This window comes from Protobothrops mucrosquamatus, unplaced genomic scaffold, assembly GCF_001527695.2.
Source record: "Protobothrops mucrosquamatus isolate PMUCROS unplaced genomic scaffold, P.Mucros_1.0 scaffold32, whole genome shotgun sequence".
NCBI classification, from domain to species: domain Eukaryota; kingdom Metazoa; phylum Chordata; class Lepidosauria; order Squamata; family Viperidae; genus Protobothrops; species Protobothrops mucrosquamatus.
In genome coordinates, this window is record NW_015386416.1 from 955,930 (window position 1) to 978,181 (window position 22,252).

The following is a 22,252-nucleotide window of genomic DNA, read 5'->3' on the forward strand; positions in this document are numbered from 1 at the left end:
GAATTATAATGTACTAAACACAAGAATGATTACAAACTTTTAGTAAGTATCCATTGCAATTTTTTTCTTTTTTAAGAATGTGAATGTACTTGTTTTATTTATATATATATATATCTGTTCCATATCTGTGGGATTAGGGATTTGTGAAGCCTAATAACCCCAAAATATAATGCTTGAATGTTTCTTCTTGCTTTATTATATGTGGTAAAATAAAAGATTTTTGTTTTATTTTTTAAGTATTATTGTGGGATGTTATGGAAATTTTATTTATACTATGTATATTTTTTTTCTGATATGATTAATGTTATAGAAGTGAATTTTTTGACACAGAGTTTTAGGACGTTTCGGTATTATCATTTTTTTATTGCACTGCTCGACCATGGTGCTTGCAGTTACCTCGCTCTTACCACATTACATTAAAGAGTGAGATGTAAAAAAAATATTCAGAAGAAGAACATCTCACAATTAAAGCTGTGTTGGCTATGTAGCTTTCACTGAAGTTTTTCTCCAAAGCATCCGGAATCTTTCACATGCTAGTTGAGCTTTAATAGGGTGGGGAGTAATGGAAAACTCATTGGATCTGTAATAGCTCTTCACTTGACTGCAGCCAGCAATAACAGCAGGAGCAGCAAGAGATAAGAGAGAGAGAGAGAGAGAGAGAGAGAGAGAGAGAGAGAGAGAGAGAGAGAGAGAGAGAGAGAGAATACGCACATCAAAGCTACCACTTTTTTCCCCCTCTTTTTTCCCCATCCTAGGATCCAATGATAACTGGACAAGTCAGTAAGCTCTTGTTGTCAGTGCAGAGTGAAATGAATGCAGAGTTGAGAGGTGAGGACAAGGCAGCTGCTTCAGAAGACGAGCTGGATAAGTCCCTGCTTGTGGCTGTGGAATCAAATGACAACGAGGACACTCCCAGCAAGCTCTTTGGTAAGTCTATCTAGGTATTTCGTGTTTGGGGGCTGTAGTTGCCACTGCCTCGATGCCAGAAGAAGAGAGAAAGCAGATAAAGCTTTTGTATTTGGAAGAACCAACTTCTGGGGAAAGGAGAGTGGGCACAAGCTTTCTCTGTCCTGCCTGAGATTGTGTGCCTGCTAACTGATCAGAGTTTGGCCTGAGGAACAGTCTGCTCTCGTTGGTTTTAGCTGAAATTCACAAATTGTATGCATGAATCCCATAGAAATCAGTGGGACAGCAGCAAGACTGTTCTCCACACAAATGGTTTGTTGTTGCGTACTATCTTTTGCTTTGAGATACAGATGTAATGTTTTTTTTTAGAATTAATCACTATCATGTATTGATTGATTGTTAAGAAATTGATAAACCACTGAAATGTGTAAATATGGAACCAAAGGGTCATGTTTTCCTTGTATTACGCCATGAAAATGATCTGCAGGAACCTGTGGGTATAGTAAACTTTCCTTAAGTATTTCCAAGAGGCTTTTCTCCTTTTTATAGGAATCTCTTTTAAATAGGAATAGAAATAATGTTTCTTTCTTAGACACTATTATCACATTCTGGAAAGAGGGTTTAGATGATTTGGGGTAATCTAAGAAATCAATCTTATATATTTTTAATGAGGAAGGAAATAAAAAAATACTTTATGGCTTCTTGGAAGGTATTTTCATTTCAGCTGAAAATTATCCATCTGTCAGGATGCATGAATATAAGTATTGTATGTTTTAAACAACTGGACAAATAGTTTATGACATAATAGCTTTTCAGCAATATTGGTTTGATATCTAAAAGGAAATAAGAAGAGTAGCAGTCTAGCCCAGGCATCATTCAAACCAATGACACTCTGTGAGACAACTCAAGCAACTGTAATCTCTAATCAGAAAAGGGAAGAAAGCATGTTCGGGGGTGTGCTTGAATGATAGATGTTGATATATGCCTGAGCTGGAGCAATGCTATGTAGTCCAATGTGACATTTCAATTCTATAGCCATTGATTCTCAAGGAGTTCTTTTTAGTAATTACCATGTACAACATTTCAAGAAGAAGATGCTAAAGCAGGTAGTTTGCATCGTATAAAAGTGTCAGGTTTGAGGGAGTTATATACCTTTAGAAAACAATCAAAATTATGTTGTTTATCTCCTAGAAAATTGAGGATACAATGTCTGTAATTTTGTGAGAGCATGAAACTATAAAATAATTTTTGCAAGAAAAAGTTCATGCAATATTTATAAGAATATATGCCGTATTATGTTTTTTTCATAAAGACAGCACAAGAATCAGGTAATTATCTATAACAAGAAAATTACATCATTGTAGCTGAAATATACAATTCTTTGTATAAGCCATCATTTCCTGTTTTTGTACAAAAAGAGGTTTTAAAAAAATAAATTTCTTTTCATATAGGAATATCCAACAACCATACATTTTAATGCAGAGAATACATTTTGATTCTTCTAAAGATTTCAAAGTAATATTTCAAATGTATAAACATAAACATGTAATTTTTAAAAAATGTTCATATGTTTTGAAGGGAAGGGATAATAAAAGTATTTTCCTGCTTCAAAATATATTTATTAGTACTTTTCTTTCCAAAAGAATAATGTTTTCCTGATTATCATTTAGCTGCTACTTATTCTAATAGAAGATTTCTGTATAAGCACTATTAAAATGATAGAGAACTGTTTTTTAAAATTATTTAAAGTATTCCTAGAATTAAATTGCAACAGGTAAATTGATGATGTAAAGATAAAAGAATGTACTTTTAATGAAAATATTATATTTAGTATTAACAACTACAAGGCCATACAACATATTTATACATGATTTCAATGGCTAGCATGTCCTTAACAATATAATCTGATATATGTCAGTAATAAGCCATATAGATTTCAATATATATTATATTATATTATATATTCAATATATTATTTTCAGGTAAAACTTAATTCTCTACAATTTCTATTAAATGGAAACAAAATATTTATTTTGGCTCGAGAGTACCTTTTTGACCCAATAATGAAATAATCTGGTACACTAGACATATACTCCAAAATGCCATGAAAGGCATTGGATGATTTTGGTAAAGATGTCTAGGAAGTATTTTTAATGGGGACTCATTCCATTGATTTCATGGAAAGGGCCTTTTTACTCCTATGAATTTCAGTATGAGATCGTAGCCCATTTATAACCACTGAATATTTCACAGAAGTTAGGCTTTAAGGAGAAAAGTTTTAAAGAAACAAGGAACAGTTATAGAAGAGAAAGAAAATTGTTGGAAACATATATGCAATACATCTTGCCTTATTTATTTAATTAAACATATTCGGTTTAATTTTTATTCTCTAAAGTAACTGTTTTCTTCTTTGAAAGTAGCCCTAACTATTATTTTAGAACTTAACACAGTTCTCAGTGTTAAATATGTAAATATTTTGTTAATTTATTTTTTATTGTTTGATACATTCTTTTTTGGTACTAAAATACTTTGTAGTTTTGTTATAAATTATTTTTGTTATTAAATTGAAGTCTAAATGTTAATTATTCTTGATAGGAAAGATAAGGAAATAAGGAGTTATGACTGAGGCTATCAGCGTCCAATAAAAAATATCTACGGTTAGAATATCTCACTGTTTCCCACAGCTGTAATGTCAGATGGTTTCATGGACAGAACATAAGTAAAGCCCTTTGTTTTTTCGAGTAGCACTAGCTCTACTTTTAGAGGACAGAGATTCAGGAATAAAATTCTCTACAATAATTCTCTGAACTGAATTAGATTTCTGCACTGAAACAATAATTTTATTCAAATCACTGGATTGAATTGACATCTCCAAGCTGATTTGATTTGGACTGTTTAGATACCATTTCACACGTGTGTATATTATATTTAAAACATCTTAATTGGCAACATTATTTGTCCTCAGAGTAATTTCCTCGTCTTCCACCTCCTTTGGGAAACTTTAGAAAGTATTCCTGCGGTATTAATAAGCCACCAAAATGTTTATTTTAGCACCAATTCTAAAGGACTTTGAGCCTCAGGAATACTGGTGTTGAATTTATTCAGCTTTCAAATATGTAAAGAACTTTGCTAGATGTCCTTAATTAAAGTATACCAGTTTTAAGCTATTTATATTTCCCATATTTTAATGTTCTTCTGCTCACATATGTCATATTACATTTTCAAAGTTCCTTCCTTCGTGTTTGTATAACAAAACTTTAATCGTGTGCTTAGTAATGTCCATTTGAAAAATAGGACAATGAGCATTGTTTTAAGGGATTCTTATGTTCTCTAATGCATTTTATGCATGTAATTTTTCTTACAGTGTTATATTATAGTAATTTATTTATTTATTTATTCATTCATTCATTCCAGTTGATACTAACTAGTTAATACTAGCAGAAAAGTTGTCTCCAATTAACAACCACTTCAGAAGTTTGTTATAAAATGAATTTCTGGAATTGCTGCTATTTGGAAAGAGAGAACAAGTTTCACTGCAATAGCATGGCTCCAATGTATGACACTGATCCAAACTGTAATCCCTTAGAGCAGTTTTGCTGGACAGAGAAGACATATGATTTGATACACATTATTTTTAAAGCTAAGTTAATAAAAAATTATTAGTTCTTTAAACATTTACATACTAGAATGTTTTATATTCAGGCTTAAAGGTGTAAATTAAGAGGAGTGGAATCTTAGGGATGGCATTTGGTGCCAGGGACAGCTCATTTTTGTTCCTCCTGTTCCTAGAATGTCTAGCAAACTGTTTATTTTATTTATTACAAGTCTTTTGTCCTTGTATTGATAATATTGATTAGAGATGGCAGAAGAATTTATTCATAGTTTAAGGTTGATTCGCTTAATTCACACTTCACTTTTTTAAAAAAACATAGCAAATTCTATATATTAGATAGTTCCAGATGTTGCATGGCAATTCTCTTTGTAAGCATGTAAAACTCAAACAACTTAATGACTTTAGTTATTTCATAAGTGTATGATTCAAGTGGATTTTATAAATATATGCTCTAGATAGAATGCAGTGACAGCATATTACAATGAAATATCATTTTTAACTTTTAATCTGTGTTCAAAATTAATGTTATTTCACTATAACAGGGACTGAAACAGTTATGGTAAATATGTTTGCTATGACTCGATCCCAGTTGGACCTATATGGAGCAATGCGTATTTTTGCAGTTTTAGTGTGCAAGTGAATTATCTCTTATTGTGTATGCTAAGAAACCTTTGTTACCCTGTGAGAAAACAGAATGCCAGTGTCAAAAAAGAGAAAAAAAATAAAAGGAAAGGAAAGAGGTATGGTGAAAACTAGCCAAGAGCTTGGTGGAAACTGGCTAGGTACATGCTGAGAAAGATTGGATCTGATGAATTCAAAGCTCCAAAAGGTTCCAAATCAGTATTCAATCTAGTCCACCCTTGGAGATAGAGCATATTTCTTTATTCTATGGCTTTTAATGGAGGGGAAATCATTAATAAAAAATATGAAAACTAGGGAAGGAGTGAAAACAAATACCTCTACAGTTATCTTTTCTCATTTCTGAGTTGTTAAAGGCTCCCAAGAGGCCTTTGTATTTCTCAGAGTAGTAGAGCTCTCTACAATAACAAATAAGTTTGCTGAGTTAAAATACAAAACAAACAAACAAAAAAACCCTAACAAACTAATCGACCAAATCCAGTGTTTATTTTTAGGAACAGAACATAAACTAGCAAAATTATTCTATATTAATATAGAATCAAATCCCTTCTGATGTATTTCAATCTAAAGAAATTTGGCAAGAGGTACCTCTTGTAGGATGTTTTAGTTCTTTCTCTGCTGATCAGCAGCTTATATTAGGTGAATGGTAGTGAAGGAACCTCTAGTATATTCAGCATAAATTACCTTTGCCTGAAGGAGCTGTAAGGTTCACCCTGCACAACAAATATCAGCTGTAGGAAATGAATATGGTTTGGAAAATGACACAGTGGGAAAAGATTAAATATTTCATAATTTCATAAATTCAGACCCTTCCCAATAAATGAAGTAAATCAGGGAATCTGACCATGATCTCTTGATATCTCATTTAGATTGTAACCATGTAACTGAGCAGGGTAATGATACACACAATTGTTGCAGTTATTTATTTCAGTAAAGAATCTAAAACAGAAAATTAGCTTCCACTTAAATAAATAGGAATTAATATATTTACCTGGCTAATTATAGAGATTATAATTTTTAAATGTTACTTTTTTTCACTGGTCACATGGCTAAATATTATAAATATGGCCAGAACATGCATGGATTTTGGGGACAAACAATATTTTATAATGTTAAAATACTTGTCATTTTATGAATAGTATTTACACTCTAGAAGTGAGAATTTGTGTAATTCCTACCAATTAATTTGTTTTCAGGGACTTTGTTTTTTTTAAAAAAAGTCAGTTTGGGTATGTAGGGTTTTTTTGCAATATTATATTTTATTTATTAATAAATAAATGAAAAACTATATTTTTATTTTACTGGCTTTATGGTGGTTATGATCATCATCATCAACAATAACAAAAACAGTCCAATTATTTTTTGTTAAACTAAGCAATTGTTTTAGTGTTATCAAAATTAGTTTGATGGAATCATAATTAGACCCAAGATAATAATAATTATTATTATAATAATAATTAGACCCAAGACTGAATTGACACATTCTTTTTAAAATAAGAACTAATCAGAAGCAACATTTGTGTCAGGTTGGTCTGAGAAAGAATATTCAGTTTATAATTACTCCTGTATGTCCCATGTGTGAAATAAAGTTTCTTCAGTTTCCTGATATGTACTTGTTATTTTGAGTGAAAAGCTGTAGCTTTTTATGTCTAACTCTTTACATGTATAATAGAATAACTTTATTGTCACTTTGAACGTACACTAATCAGCATACATTAAAATGAAATTTCATTGCATACACTCTCAATTATCAATAATTATCTAATATATGCAGTATCTGCATATGAATGTTTGGCTTTCAGTGGGAAAATGTTGCGGGATATAGGCCACTAAAATGTACAGTGAAACAAACTTAAAAAAAATGCTTGCTAGAAGGCTGCTACATTAATTTAGCAATAAACAAATCAGCACCAAAAAAACAATACAGAATATATAATTACATACAAATATATATATATATTGTTCTCTAACTGTCTGAGAATTAAGCTGCTGTTTGCTACTTTGATCAGAAGAACAATTTAGATGAAAATGTGCGAGAAATCTCCAAGTCTATACATAGCTTTTCTGACCTCAAGCATTTAGCATATTTGTTCTTTGACTATATATATATATATATATATATATATATATATATATATATATATATATATATATATATATATATATATATATATATATATATATATATATATATATATATATATATATATATATATATATATATATATATATATATATATAATGAAATATCTATATCTCTGTATCTGTATTTATCTCTCTTTATTGTAAGGTGACACCTGCTTTTATTCCTATCAGATGCAAGTCTGTGACAATTCAAGCCGCAATTATGTGCAGTAATATCAATGAGTATATCTGAGTAGAAAATTACAACCACAATATTTTGTTCATAGATATAAATCAGATACTAATTTCTGTCTTTCTTTTATATGCCAAGCCACATTAATGTCTAAATAGATATTCTAGTTCTTAAGAGAAAGCAGAACAAATAAGCAATAAATAAAATCTTATGTTAAACAATTATCAGAATCATGACAGAATTTTTAATTCTCAGATATAAATCTTTACAGTCATCTTCAAACATAACGGTATAGGAGACTGAGCTAAATAAAAAGTTTGGTACTTAGATTACACCTTTTGATATCAATCTTTTTTAGATGTACAGTATAATATTAAATGAAATATTTAAATAATATTTTAAGAAACACTAAATATTAATTTTTTCATCAATTTTTTTATGAAGTGGTGAAATTTCAAGCGTTTCTGATCTATGCTGATAAAAAACAACGAAGGAGATTTAGTTTGGACCACTTTTCCTTCAGAATTTTGTAGGAGAAAAAATGTAGCCACCAAACACAAACACACACACATAGACACCCATACAAAAACTCTGGACTGAATGAACTTGTATGACATGCAGGAGGTTGAAAAAGTTAGTACTGTTGCTTTCACTGAGGAAAGGCAATGTACTTAATTTCTAAATAATTAATATATTCATTTCAGAAAATACAGCTGCAAAACCATATTCAGCATATCTTTTGAGTAAGTGGAGGAAGGCTATCTCTGTTAAAAATGCATAATTGGGATAATTTATGTTGTTTGTGTAATAGCATTGCTTATTTGCATCACATGCATAATGACATTATTACACAAACATCATAACTTGCCCAAAAGGATTTTCCCATTGCATGTTTAGTCCATTATAGTAAGATTTGCTAAATTGAGGCTTTCCTTTAAAATTCAATCAAATAGAGCCATTTGGGTTTTTTTGGGTAAATATATGCATTAGTTTGAAGCCAGACAGGAAAGTGTTCACAAATAAGATGATTCTCATGCATGCATATGTGTAAATGTTGTTTGTTGGGTGGCTTTTTCCAATAATCAAAACTGTGCTCTTGATTTGTTTTACTAGATCTGGAACTCCAGATGTGGTTCAGATCAGAAACTTGGTGGTATCATCTATGGCAATGTCAGTTACCTCCTTCAAGAATGAAAAGTGTGTGTGTAATTTTGCTGTGCTACCGGACATGTAATGATTGTTGTCAAAACAGTATGTTAATCCTATAATCAACTGATGGAGAGTTGTTTGGACCAACATATTGCTGTGAATGTGTATGCTGGATCAGGTTTGATTAAACTGATATTTTAATTAATACAATTAGATCTTGCAGCTAATGTAATTAGACCATCTATAATAAATTAATCTACCAAATTCATAAAATGGTTCAGTGCGTCAGATTTTGTTATGCATTATATACAGTTAACCAAGCGAGTACAAATTTTAGGAAAAAGTGAAACTTCATGTTTTATTTGCTTCTCTTTAAAGCATATTTTAGCTGTCTCTGAGTAACTCAATTAAATATGAGAAAAGCCATATACTGACTACACATTCTCTAACAAATCTTGCCATAAATGTTTTAAACATTAAAATGAATGAAACTTTTTCATTAACCAAGATGATACCAAACCAAATTTAACGATTTTTCCCCCCTTACTGTTTTAGTGGATTAACTAAGATAATCTTTTAAATGTCTACCTTTTATTGAGGGAAAGATATTTATCTTCAATGTATCTAGTCCTAAAAATTGCAGGGTACATTAAACATTTTGCTAGTCTTAGCAAATAGCACACAATCTGAGGTTTTTTTTTAATTGAAAAATATGTGTATGTTTAAAATTAATAATACATCAAATGTTAAAAGGATATGGCTGTGAAGGAGTAAAGAATGTGATATTTATTTCATGAGAATACAGAGATCAGCCAAAGGACCTTATTTAGCATCACTTGATATCTTCTTTCATATAACATTTTTTTCTAGTATTCTTCTTTCCTGTACAATTCTTTTTTTTTCTTCATTTTTAGATTTTGTTCTTTTCTGGTGCTGTTGTCATTTTAGTATTTAAAATCTTTCTTATGCAAAGTTTCCTATTAAAAACATTTAGGGATGCTTGGAGATTAAGTAATGAGTCCTTTTATTAAAAACCACTTAAATACATTCTGTCTGAATTAGGTCTTGTTTTTTTGTGTTTTTTTTACAAATTTTATTAAATGTACATTTAAAAACAGAAATGGACATGATTCAACTTCCCTGGCAACAACACTGCTATTAGTATTACCTTACGTTACAGAAAGAAAAACAGAAACTTAAAATACATTCTATAACAGGACAGAGTATAACAAACTGTACATATAACATCTGTAACTTTTTTGGTAAACCATCTTTCAGTTGTCAACGTTGTATTTACATATCTTTCAGTTGTGTCCTAATATAGGTGTTAATAAGAAGACCTTAGGATATCAACTAATCAATTAGGTCTTAATGTTGAACTAGGCTCCTGATGATTTTGTGAAAAAGGCGTTTTTTTTGACAACAATAAAGGAGTGTTGCCATTTGGGATTTTGTTTTCACTTCCCACTCTATTTATAGCAGCATGTCCCAGGGATCTGCCATCCAGATCAGCCCAACTAGTTAGGACTGACTGTCCAAAGCCTGGCAGGCCTGCCATCTATAGAAACGGACATTTTCTATACCAATAGAAAACTACCATTCCCAAGGTATTCCTCACCTCTCTTTTTTTTTTAAAAAAATATATTTTGCAATAAGATGTATTGCTTTCAAGGAATTTAGGTCTAAAAAATTGGTCTTATATGCACAATTCCTCTGAAATAATTGAGACACATTTAAGTGAGACTACCTGAGAAGAATACTAAGGCTGCTTTAGAGAGGTCATAACATCATCAGCTTAATATGTAAATGTGAAGACAAAGTGCCTACCTTTTTCTCCCCTTCCCATCATGCTACATGCATTTTCTTTTTTATTGTGTTTTCATTAGTTTATTTTGATTTAGAATAATTCCTATTATTTAAGTATTTTTGGTTAAATATATGTGCTGTAAGTACTAATCGTTAAAACTTAGTTTTAAAAGATTGTTTTGAAAATGCTCTTATTCGAATTTATATTTTACTAAAAAAAATTCAAACTATAAAACTCTAAGGAAACAAAAACATATTTGTGCTGTGCCATCTGCTTTGCTATGTTTTCATAGTTTTAACGCTGTCAGGCCTGGGACAAAGCACATTTAGTCTGAAAGCAAAGATCATAAAGAGAAGAATGACACTGTATTCCAATGAACACCAGAGCCCATTCTTAAAGCTCTTAAGTTGAAATTATATTTGCTTTTAAAGTGTGTTAGATATTTAATCAAATAGTAGTTTTAAAATGTTATCCTGTTTCTTGAATATGAAGCTATTAGTCCTAGTTTATTGACAGTGTTTTTATTTTGAAATTGATAAAAATATTTTGTACGATGAGTCTTTTCTCTCATGAAGCATGTTGGAAAGAATTTCTTTCTTTTTTTTATAGATATTTTATTGGTTTTTAACTATAACAATCTCCAGTGCCTGGTGTACAGCATGTTGTTTTGGTTTACATTTTAACAAGAAAAAAAAGGACAGTAATAAGTAATTAACAGTCAATAATGATTAAATTTGATAATTCCATAATTAATATATTAATTAATAATACATTTCTTTGGGCTTCTCTTCTCCCATTTGTATTTTCCTTCTTCAACCTTAGCCAAAATATAATTCTTAATATTTTCAATATATAAATGATTAGGTATAGGCATTTTTATATTTATACAAATAATAATAATCTCTCTATATAACATTTTTTTCAGTTTATATTATTCTCATAACCATCATCTCATTAGTTCAGCATACATCCTATTTTTATAATTTTTGTTCACTTAGATTCCCTTATATTCAATCCAATTCTTATCAGTCATAATTTCTTCATATTAGTTATCTCACTGTCTAAATTTTCCCATTTATCTACATCATCCCAATATTTTATGTCATGCATTATAGAAATACTGTACTTTTTATCTGTCTTATAGTATCTAGATATAACATCCTTTTTAATCAGTTGATATTTTACTTATATGTTAATAAAAGTTACATCAACCTACTATTTTAACATTTAATATATTATAAAACATACTATATTACTTAAATCTCATTATCCTTCTTGTTATAAGGCCCCTTTATGTTCAAAATTCTCTGTTCTTTTAGCCATATTCAAACAAATGTTTATTCATGTAATAGTCCATCTGGTAGGGCGAGTCAAATCTCTTGTATCTGTCTCTGATCTTCTTCTTTTGCCAAGTAATTTTCCAAGTTGATGTAATCCGCTTACCCAACAGTTCCTGTATTTTTACAAATGTAGTTGGGAATACAAAAGATGAAGTAAGTAATAGTTTAATAGTTCTCCTAATAATTCCATTTTTCTTGTTGTATCAGAACCTTGTAGATTTTTTCCTGTTTGTGTCAAATTGTAATTCTTTTCCTTTGTTATTTCATCAATTTGATCATACTCTTCTAGTTTGTAATCTGCTGTCTGATTTGTTTGTTCCTTTGTTGTTATTTCCTCGGTATTTTTTAATTGTAGATTTAGATTGGAAATATGCTTATTTAAATCCTAAAGTTGTTTCAAATTTCATCATGGTTTGAATCTATTGTCATTTGTATTTGTCCTAACATTACATATATTTCCTCTGGGAAATATATTTATCTTGCCTTGAAGTATTGCTTCTGGAGGCCCTTGATTTTCCAGGCTAAGTCCTTCAGGAGAAAATATTGATTGTGGCATCCTGTCATTTTTTGATATGTACATGATATCCATGTTGTCTTCCCCCTTGAAATAATCTTTCATCAATGTTTTAATTCAAAAGTCAATTTATCAGTCAGTCAAAATTACTGATTCAGTATATTAATCCACTTTAAATCCTGCAAATTCTCCTCTAAAAGATTAGCCAAAAAGCCAAAGTTTCCCCCCCCCCTAAACAGTTCTTAGGTTTAAGCAACAGTCCAGGTGTTTTTTTCTCCTTTCAAATGCTTTTTAATCTTATAGCTAGCTCTTCCTTTGTTCCCAGCTGTCTTCAAGGTTATTTGTAATTCAAAGGAATAACTTTTTCTTTGTTTCTGGGCATTCTGCCAATTTCTGAGTCCTTATTGTTAGTGTTCTATTCTTTGATTCTCCACTAGGTGTCAGCAGTTATTTCTTTTTTCAGTTTTTCTTTCCATCAAAAAGTAATTTTTGTTATATATTTTTATAATTCCATCAGAATTTTTTTAGGGTATAATCTTTTTTAGGGTATAATCTTTTTTAGGGTATAATCTTGATAATCTTTTTATTTCCTAGTTTTGTCCACACTGAAATATTTTAAATCAAATTTTAGTATATCTCTTTCACCCTTTTATGTTAATTCGTGCTTCCTTCTATAAGGGAATGTGGATATAATCCCCTCCCATCACCTCTGGAGGTTTTTTTGCTTTGGGGATCTTTTCAAGGATTTAAATAATAGATAGAAGAAAGAAGATCAGTACTCTCACCAATCCCAAGCACGCTGGTCACCGATGTTTAAGCTCGTGCTCTGGGACTTCGGCTGCAAGCAGCTTGGGCTAGATGCTGATCTCACGCTAGCCTTTCTCCTGTCACTTCATGATCGATGGGACACCCCTCCTTCACAGTCACCTCCCTGGGGCAACTTCGGACCCATCTAGGGTCCCCCGAGCAGGAAGAAACTAGCCGTGGGGAGCAGAGGTCCGCTGTCACGTGGTCATGCACTGCAGATGCAAAAACCGGAAGTCATGTTGGAAGAATTTCTATTACCTTTAGTTGTTGTAAGCTTTAGCAATTTTGTTAGGCTGCCAGTTTTAACATGTACTCCTGTGTACATACATAACATATTAATTAATCCAATTAAGTTCCATGGGACATTGATAAATATAGGTAAGACTGTGCCACTTATTAGTTTAGTTATATAATTAATTAAAACAATAATCCTAACCCTAACCCTAATTAAACAATAAAACCATACATTATGTTTGTCAACTTGCTAAATCTGTTCCAGATCTGAAAAGTAATTTTAAGTAGGAATAACAACAGAAATAATTGAATAATAAAATTTCTGCAAGCAAACAACCAAGTTCAGAGAGCATCAAGTACTCCATAGTTCTATCATGAGTAACATATATTCTCTTCAATTCAAATAACATTTACATTATTTTATTTTTAATGATTATAATAAAATAATTATATAAATATAATAATAAATTATACAAAAGTAATACCAATAGTAATAAGCGCCTTTGGGTACAATCTCAAAACAACTGGAGTTCCACTTGAACACTTTTGCATTGGCAAATTCACCATCAGTTGCAAAAGGCAGCTTTACTCAAAACATCTTACATTCAATGCTGATATATGCAACACCATCAAGCATCCATATCTGTCTATGCCAGGTCCTAGGGAAGGACTTGATAAGCAGACAAAAATGACAAATCTAATCTGAACATCTGGCTGACCATGTGATGAACCATAATTATTAAAGTTATTTAAGCCTGCATAAACCTTCTGATTTATATAGTCTTTAGATTATTCAGAGAACTACTATTTAGACATCCTAACTGGATGTCTAAATTGATTAGACTATAATACAATAAAATTGAATTTTATTGTATTATAGCAAAAATGCATCAAAACTGGCCATTCATGGTCTTCTATTAGAAGAAAATGCTGCATGTAGCACCAAGTCATCTTTGTGCCACTATCATTGATAAACTAATCTGAATCTTCTTATCTTATAAAACATTATTACATTGATTAAAATATGGATGAGAAGCAGAAGTCAATATCAATGAGTGTGTCTGGTCAGAACCATCTCATAAAAAAGGTTGGGAGTTAGAATGTAAGATAAATAAATAATGAAGAGCATGAATTAGCAAATGAAAAGAGTGGGAGATAACACATACTTACGTACTTATGAAATTAAGACAAATGAAAATGTCAATTAATGAAGATTAAAGTGAGCTGTGCTCTGGAGTGGATTTGATGAATATATGCTATGAAGTAAAAGTGTAGGTTTGATTTTGAATGGCAGGGTGAAAAATGTTGAGTATCATCTTGGATCCTGCAGTAATATATGAAAAATATAATTTAATGAACTAGTGGTAACTGTGAGTTCTTTTTCAGTAAATGGTTGACAGTGGAAAAATCAGAAATGAGTTTTGGTAATAACCATACAATGCTAGAAATGAATGCAATTCAGGGGAAAATTGACTTTTTTTTTACTTAAATGTATGATTAGAAGTGAGGTAAGAGTGAAGTGAAGAATGAGTGATTTGATGATTCAGGAATGAATGAGACAGAACTCTTTGGTAAGTAGGATTAAAATCCTCCAGCAGAATGACTGGAAGTAAAATAAAAGTTATAAAATAATTTGGGTGAAGCTAAAAGGAGACAATGGTAGAAAAAGTATTTTAGCGATTTGTATGAAAATTGTATGCTGAGTGGTGGAATTGAAATGATTGCTTAGTGTTAAAGATTTAGGACAAGTATATTATAAAATAAATAGGCTTGAGTTTGCAAGTTTTATATACTTGGTAAGTTTATAAGAAATTGGTGAATTAATGTATTTTGGTAAAAAATATATTAAAAACAGGAAAATGAACATGGATATACTATACAAATGCTGGTAAAAAAGTAGTAGATAGTATGTGATCTATAGCAAGGAAAGAATATTGTCAAAATTGAAAAGGGATGTGTATAAGAGTGGGCTTCTGCCTACTTTGTTCTACTGAAGTTAGTTCTTTAGGTCAGGAAAGACAGATGGGTAATATGTTTCAATATTGTTTAATATTTGCCTTTGGGAAAAAAACCATTAGGAAATATTCTGATTTTTTAAGCAATATCAGTGTGAACTAGCAGTGCAGTATAAGAGATAACTGATCTTAGGTTCTCATCCTAAAAAAAAATCACTGCTCTGTAACTATTAGCTACCATTTAGAAAAGTACAGGTAGTCATTGTCTTACAATTGTTAATTCAGTGACCGTTTGAAATTAAGATGGTGCTGAATGAAGGGACCTATTATTCCTACTCAAAGTGCCAACTGCTGCGTTGCCACTATGGCCATGTGATCAAAATTCATATCCTTAACTATCTGTCTACGCTTACAACCATGGAAGGACTGCATTTCTCCTCTGCTGGGCTGGGAGGCAGTGGCTGAGCAGGCTCACTGGTGCACAGAAATCTGCCATATGCTGAAAGACTTCAGTGATGCACAGGTTTCCTTTTTCCCTGCCATTCCCAAGTGGTTGGGCTTTTTTCCTGCCTGTTTCTGGCCAGCTTTGGGAAGATTGCCTCTGTAGCCTTGAGGAGATTGCCTTTGCCAGCATTCTAGTTGAACCTTGTATCAGCTGGGTGTGCCAATTAATAATTACAGGTAAAAGGAAAGTGAACCTGGATAGGGAGGGAGGGGCACGGAGAAGGCCTGGGACTGGAAAAGGGAAGGGAGGCGGAGGACAACCTGTGCTGAAATGACCACATGACTTTTCCCACCTGCTCCTCCCCCCTCCAGCTCTTTGACAGACTGGGTTTGGTATTAGGTCTCTTCTGCTGGAGAGAATGGGATGGACTAATCCCATTGGGGCAAGATGGCTCCTCAGATACCCATGTCATAAAGGGCTTTAGAATATAATTCCACATTTGATATCCAGCCATTGGAGTCAATCATGCTCAGGCCATGTAGAAGATCTTATCAACTCTGGTCATAACACATTTTATTCAAGCCAGCCAGGTTATTTTGGTATTCTATAAGCTCTTTTCTTCTTTGAACATAACAATGCTTAGCACAACATCAACCCTTTTTAATACCTAAACCCTGTTGTCTAAAGTGATTGCTTCCCTCTGCCTAATGGAACTACTGCCTTTAGTAACTAAATCAGGATATGTAACTTAACACAACATGTTAGAATCAAGTGAACTGCTATGCAGTGGAAACAATATTCTTTTTCTTTCACCCCTAGTCTGATATAAAAATGACATATTAGTTCACATCATACAATAGTGTAAAATGCAATACAAGTATGTGATTCAATCAAGTATCTCATTTTGAAGTTAAAAGTATTGGTATTAAGTAAACAACATTTATTTTATGATTCTGACATTTTGTGGACATTATCACACTGTTAATGCAGATGATCTATTGTAGAAGAATTTTATCTTGCATGACGTGAATTCAGTAATAATCGAGTAATTCATTCATATCAGCAAATCCCTGTGGAATATAGACCAATTTACAGTATTTAATTGAGTTATCTACTTTATTCTTTATTAATAATCAGATGCCATTAGCAATTGAGGTTTGGTTATTAGTCCATTGTATAGAAAAATAATTCCATTTCCACATAATTATTCCTCCTCTTTCAGAGCTGCAGATTTAGAGCATTTGAATTAGAATAGAGCTGGAAGGGACCTTGGATATCTTCTAGTCCAACCCCCTGCTCAAGCAGAAGACCCTATATCAGTGATGGCAAACCTTTTAGAAACCGAGTGCCCAAAAACCTCCCCACCCTCTGACCCGCCTCTGCTCTGCCCCACCCCCACCCAGCTGCAGGGCCACCCATTGCCTCCATGGCCCGCCGCAGGAGATCGCCCAGGCAGCCCTGCAGTGCCATTGCAGCCATGCTTTCTGCCTGTGCCCCGCAGCATCAGGTGTGATGCAGCATGAGGGCAGAGTCATCCCTGTTGCCCTGCTAATGCTGTGCTGTGCTGCTCCATATGGGCCAGGGTGACTCTCCACACGGGTCAGGTGACTCTCCTCTGGGGGGGCTGCTGGTGAGGAGGGGGCCATGGGGTAGGTGGGGCTGGAGCAATGGCGCATGTGCCCACAGAGAGGGCTCTGAATGCCATCTATGGCACACGTGCCATAGGTTCACCACCACTGCCCTATATCATTTCAGACAGGTGGCTGTCCAGTCTTTTCTTAAAAACCTTTAGTGATGAAACACCTACAATTTATGAAGGCAAGCTGTTCCACTGGGTGATTGTTAGGAAGTTTCTCCTTAATTCCAGGTTGCTTCTCTCTTTGATTAGTTTCCATCCATTATTTCTTGTCTTGCCTTCTGGTGCTTTGGAAAATAAGTTTACCACCTTTTTTTTGTGGCAGCCCCTCAAATACTGGAATACTGCTATCATGTCACCCCTAGTCCTTCTTTTCTCTGGACTAGCCATACCCAATTCCTGTAACTGTTCTTTATATGTTTTTGTCTCCAGGACTTTAATCATCTTAGTTGCTCTTCTTTTCATTTTTCCAAAGTCTCAACATCTTTTTTTGTAATGTAGTGACCAAAACTGGATGCAGTATTCCAGGTGTGGTCTTACTAAGAATTTATAAAGTGGTATTAATATTTCACATGGTTTTGCCTCTGTTTATACAACCTAGGATTGTATTAGCTTTTTTGGCTGCTGTGCACATTGCTGGCTCATGTTTAAGTGATCATTCACTAGGACTCCAAGGTCCGTCTCACAATTACTGTTTTTGAGTCAGGTTTCATCTAATCTGTACTTGTATTTTGGTTTTTCCTTCCTAGGTGTAAAACCTTGTTTTTCTTTACATTAAATTTAATTTTGTTGGATAGGGTCCATTGTTCAAATCTGTCAAGATGTTTTTGGATCCTGAACTTGTCTTCTGGGGTGTTGGCTATTGGCTATTCCTGCCAGTTTAGTGTCAACTGCAAATTTGATGTGGGCACCTCACAACAACAAAGTTCATGTGTATGTGGCTTTGAATCAACATAATTCTCTAGGTTCCTTCTTTTAAATCTTGCCATTTTTAAGGGACGGCATGGATTTTCTGTGGTTGCCATGTTTTCTGGAATAACTCCTCCCCCCATACAAGGCCTGAACTCTGCTCACCTTTAGGAAAGCCTTTAAAACTTGTCTTTTCCCCTGGGAAGTTGGAAGCAGTTAAGTGGACTCCTCATTTGGTTGTTGGTTGTTACAGTTCTTAGTCATCATTTTGTATTTTATATTTATGTATGTTATATGTTTAATGTTATGTGGCTTGTGGGGGACTTATTTTATTGTTTGTTTTTTATGCCAAATTTTGTTTGAATTAAAATTTTCTTAATAAACCAATAATAAATACACTTAGCTCACAGGATCCTTCTTGTTATAAGGAAAAATAAGGCGAGCTATTAAATGAAAAGTGGGGATATAAATCAAACAAATATTTGCTGTTAATTACCATTATGTAATTAGTAATTTAGGAATCAGACAATCTATCTAAAATTTTCCACAATCAGGCATAGGCATAAATTTCTTACATTTTTAAATGCTATGTTGAAAAGCCAAAATCTGATCTCTGCACAATCTGTTGTAAAGTACACTGAATTTTCCAAATGTAAAAGAGTATGAAAAGTGACTATTGCTATTGAACTGAAAGATGAAGGAACACTAACTAAACAATGAAACTTTATGAAACTTTCTTTTTCTTTACATATGCCAGTGGTGGCGAACCAGAGGCAGCACTCAGAGCCCTCTCTGTGGGCACGCGTGCCATCATCCCAGTTCTAGGCCCTCAGCTGGGTTTTATAAAACCTTTTCGCTTTAGGCCTCTGCCGCCGTGTGCAAAAAAAAAAGGTTCAATCAATCAGTCAATTTCAACTTCTCGCGGGAAAAAAAAAGAACTTGCAAAGTTGGAATTGATTGATTGAACTTTTTAGTTCCACCCAGTCTGCCGTGACCACCGCAGCCACGCCCACCCAATGGGCCACACCCAACCAATTGGCCACACCCAGCCAATGGGCCATACCTACCCAGCACCCAATGATGCAGCAAGTGGGTTTTGGGTTGCAGTTTGGGCACTCGATCTCTAAAAGGTTTGCCATCACTGACATATTCATTATATATTAACAATATCTTCATCACCTCATTTTGAAGCAATTGTTTTGTTATACTCATTTTTTCTAATCTTCTTTTACCATCATTCCATATTGCAACTCTTTTCATACTTCCAATCAGTATAACTTCTGTGGCTCTCTGTAGCATAATTCTTTTCATTCTGTTCCAAGGAGCTTTCACATCCTTATATCCACTTTAGTTTCCTTTGGATGAGAAACTTATTTATCTTTGAATATGTATACTTTCTGCAGCTGTTTTACTTTCATTCTCGTTTCTTTTACTTATTTTATCTTTCATTTCATGTTCATTTTGCCAAGATCATTTTTTGATATTGCCAAAAATGTTCTGCTCTTCATTTGAAACTCTCATCATCTTTATGTCTATTACTGAGTTTCATAATTCTTCGTTATAAATAATCTGTTTCTTTCCCATACGTATTGCTGATTAAACTTCTGTTTAAAGCATGATTTTGAAAAAAACATGTTCACCTAATTGCCACCATTTCTTTCCCATATATTTTGGTCACCATGATGTAAAAAAGATGCTGAGACTCTAGAAAGAGTACAGAGAAGAGCAACAAAGATGATTAGAGGACTGGAGGCTAAAACAAATAAGGAACAGTTGCTGGAATTGGGTATGTCTAGTTTAACGAAGAGAAGGATGAGGGGGAACATGATAGCAGTGTTCCAATATCTTGGGGGCTGCCACAAAGAAGAGACAGGACAAGAAGCAATGGATGGAAACTAACCAAAGGGAGAATCATCCTAGAACTAAGGAGAAATTTCCTGACAGTTAGAACAATTAATTAGTGGAACAACCTTCCTCCAGAAGTTGTGAATGCTCCAACACTGAAGGTTTTTAAGAAGAGACTGGACAGTCATTTGTCTGAAATAGTATAGGGTTTCCTGCCTGAGCAGAGGGTTGGACTAGAAGACCTCCATGGTCCTTTCCAACATAATAAAATAACAACAACAACAAGAACAACAATAATAACAATAACGACAACGACGACAACGATGATGATGATGATGATTTCTAAATGGGCCTGTCAGTTTTATCTTACTACTAGACAAACCATGACCCATTGGGTCATCATTTCATGGATATTATCTAAACAAAACAGAATGATGACAGCAAAAAGGCAGTGGGAATGAAAGTAATCTCCAACTTCCTACTTGCTTCCCTATTGACTTTCCTTGTAGGAAATTGGCAGGGAGCATTCGCAATGGTGATCATGTGACTATTGCAGTAACTACAACTTTGCCAAATTTCAGTTCCATGCGTGTCATGGGTCCCAGATTTTGGACACATTCTGTAATCTGAGGTAAGTTGATTCAAAAATTGTTGCCCTATGATGCACCGTTTTGCCCAATTGCAGGTTACAAACAATCAGATAAACACAAAAGCTTTAATAGTATATATATATACTGTATGTGTCTTTGTGTGTGTGAAAGAGAGAGAGAGAGAGAAGAGAGAGAAATCATTTATCTCATTCCAAACAAGATATTGTTCAATAAAATGGAAGAAGTGTGGACAGGTTATATCTATGCTATCTGCTGCAATTAATGTTGATGGAAAAGGCAATAATGATAGCCAGCAGAATGTTTTTTCCCAGCTGTTATTTATGCAGAATAACATGCAGATTACTGTGTAATTTCCCCAAACTAATCCCTATTATCTTGAATTTAAGAAGCAACTATTATCAACCTATAGATTCTCACTTTTATAATTAAAACAGCAACATAGATAATACCATACATATGCAAAAGATAGTATTTTCATTCATGATTAAACCTATATCTTCACTTCCTTAAAGGTTTTAACCTATCACATTTATTTCAGAAATTGTGCACACTTTGAGTTTTTCAATATAGCCTTAATCAGAAGGTCCCAGGAGTTTGTTCCTTATCTCACAAAGCCTCTACAGTATGTGCACAGTTTATTGAATACACTTAGATGATTTTATTTGCAATCCCTATATTACAACATCTACATCTTCATGGACAAAATTATATCAAACTCTGTATGATTTTACTTTTTTAGACTTGGTTACTTTTCATTTAGTTTCAGATTGTTTTGTACTGGCTTTCTAGTACCTCTTTCTTGAGTTGCACCACAATGAACCACTTCTGATGGTTAGAGATGAATATAAATGGGTGCCTATAGCATTTGTTAACTCTATTAGTGCAGGACATAGCAAACATCTTGGAAGAGAGTAAGATGGAAAACAACAGTAAATTTAGAATGCCTTATGAGAAATGGTGGAGGTATTCTTATTGCTTATTCAAGGAGTCCAGCTGATTTAAAAAAAGGAGACTCCAATCATGGAACAATAAAGGTCTGATTCTGCTTTGCATAACTCATTTGGAAAACAAGCATTGACTATGGTGGACTCATGCCAGATTTAATATTGTTGTTTAAAGTTTAAAGTAGACATACATAAAATAGACATTGTTACAATATATAATATTATATACTATGTACAATATTATATTATATATTTGTATAATATAAAATTGGAACAGCTTACATCCTGTGATGATACCTTTAATACCATCAAATAACAATATCTGGGAAAGACAAGATAGATAGGTAAAAATGCCAAATCCACTCTAAACATCTGGGTGACTGGCAACCAATCATCATCATCATCATCATCATCATCATCATCATCATCATCATCATCATCATCATCATGTAATAGTCATTTAATATGCAGATAGTGTTCAATATATAACCATTCATTTAGTGACTGAAATTAAGGCAGCATTGAAAAAAAAAGTGACTTATGACTGTTTTTCACATTTGCAGCATCCCCATGGTCACATG

General features: G+C 33.0%; 1 protein-coding gene across 2 annotated transcripts in view; it reads left to right on the plus strand.

Annotated features, from left to right (window-relative positions):
* Nucleotides 1-761: 761 nt before the first annotated feature.
* POU6F2 (POU class 6 homeobox 2) overlaps nt 762-22,252 on the plus strand; it is a 303,270-nt gene continuing 281,779 nt past the window's right edge. For both annotated transcript variants that reach the window (XM_015811175.1, XM_015811176.1), the window contains exon 1: nt 762-927. In XM_015811175.1, coding sequence (XP_015666661.1) covers nt 762-927 — 166 coding nt within the window. The remainder of the gene's footprint in view (nt 928-22,252) is intronic.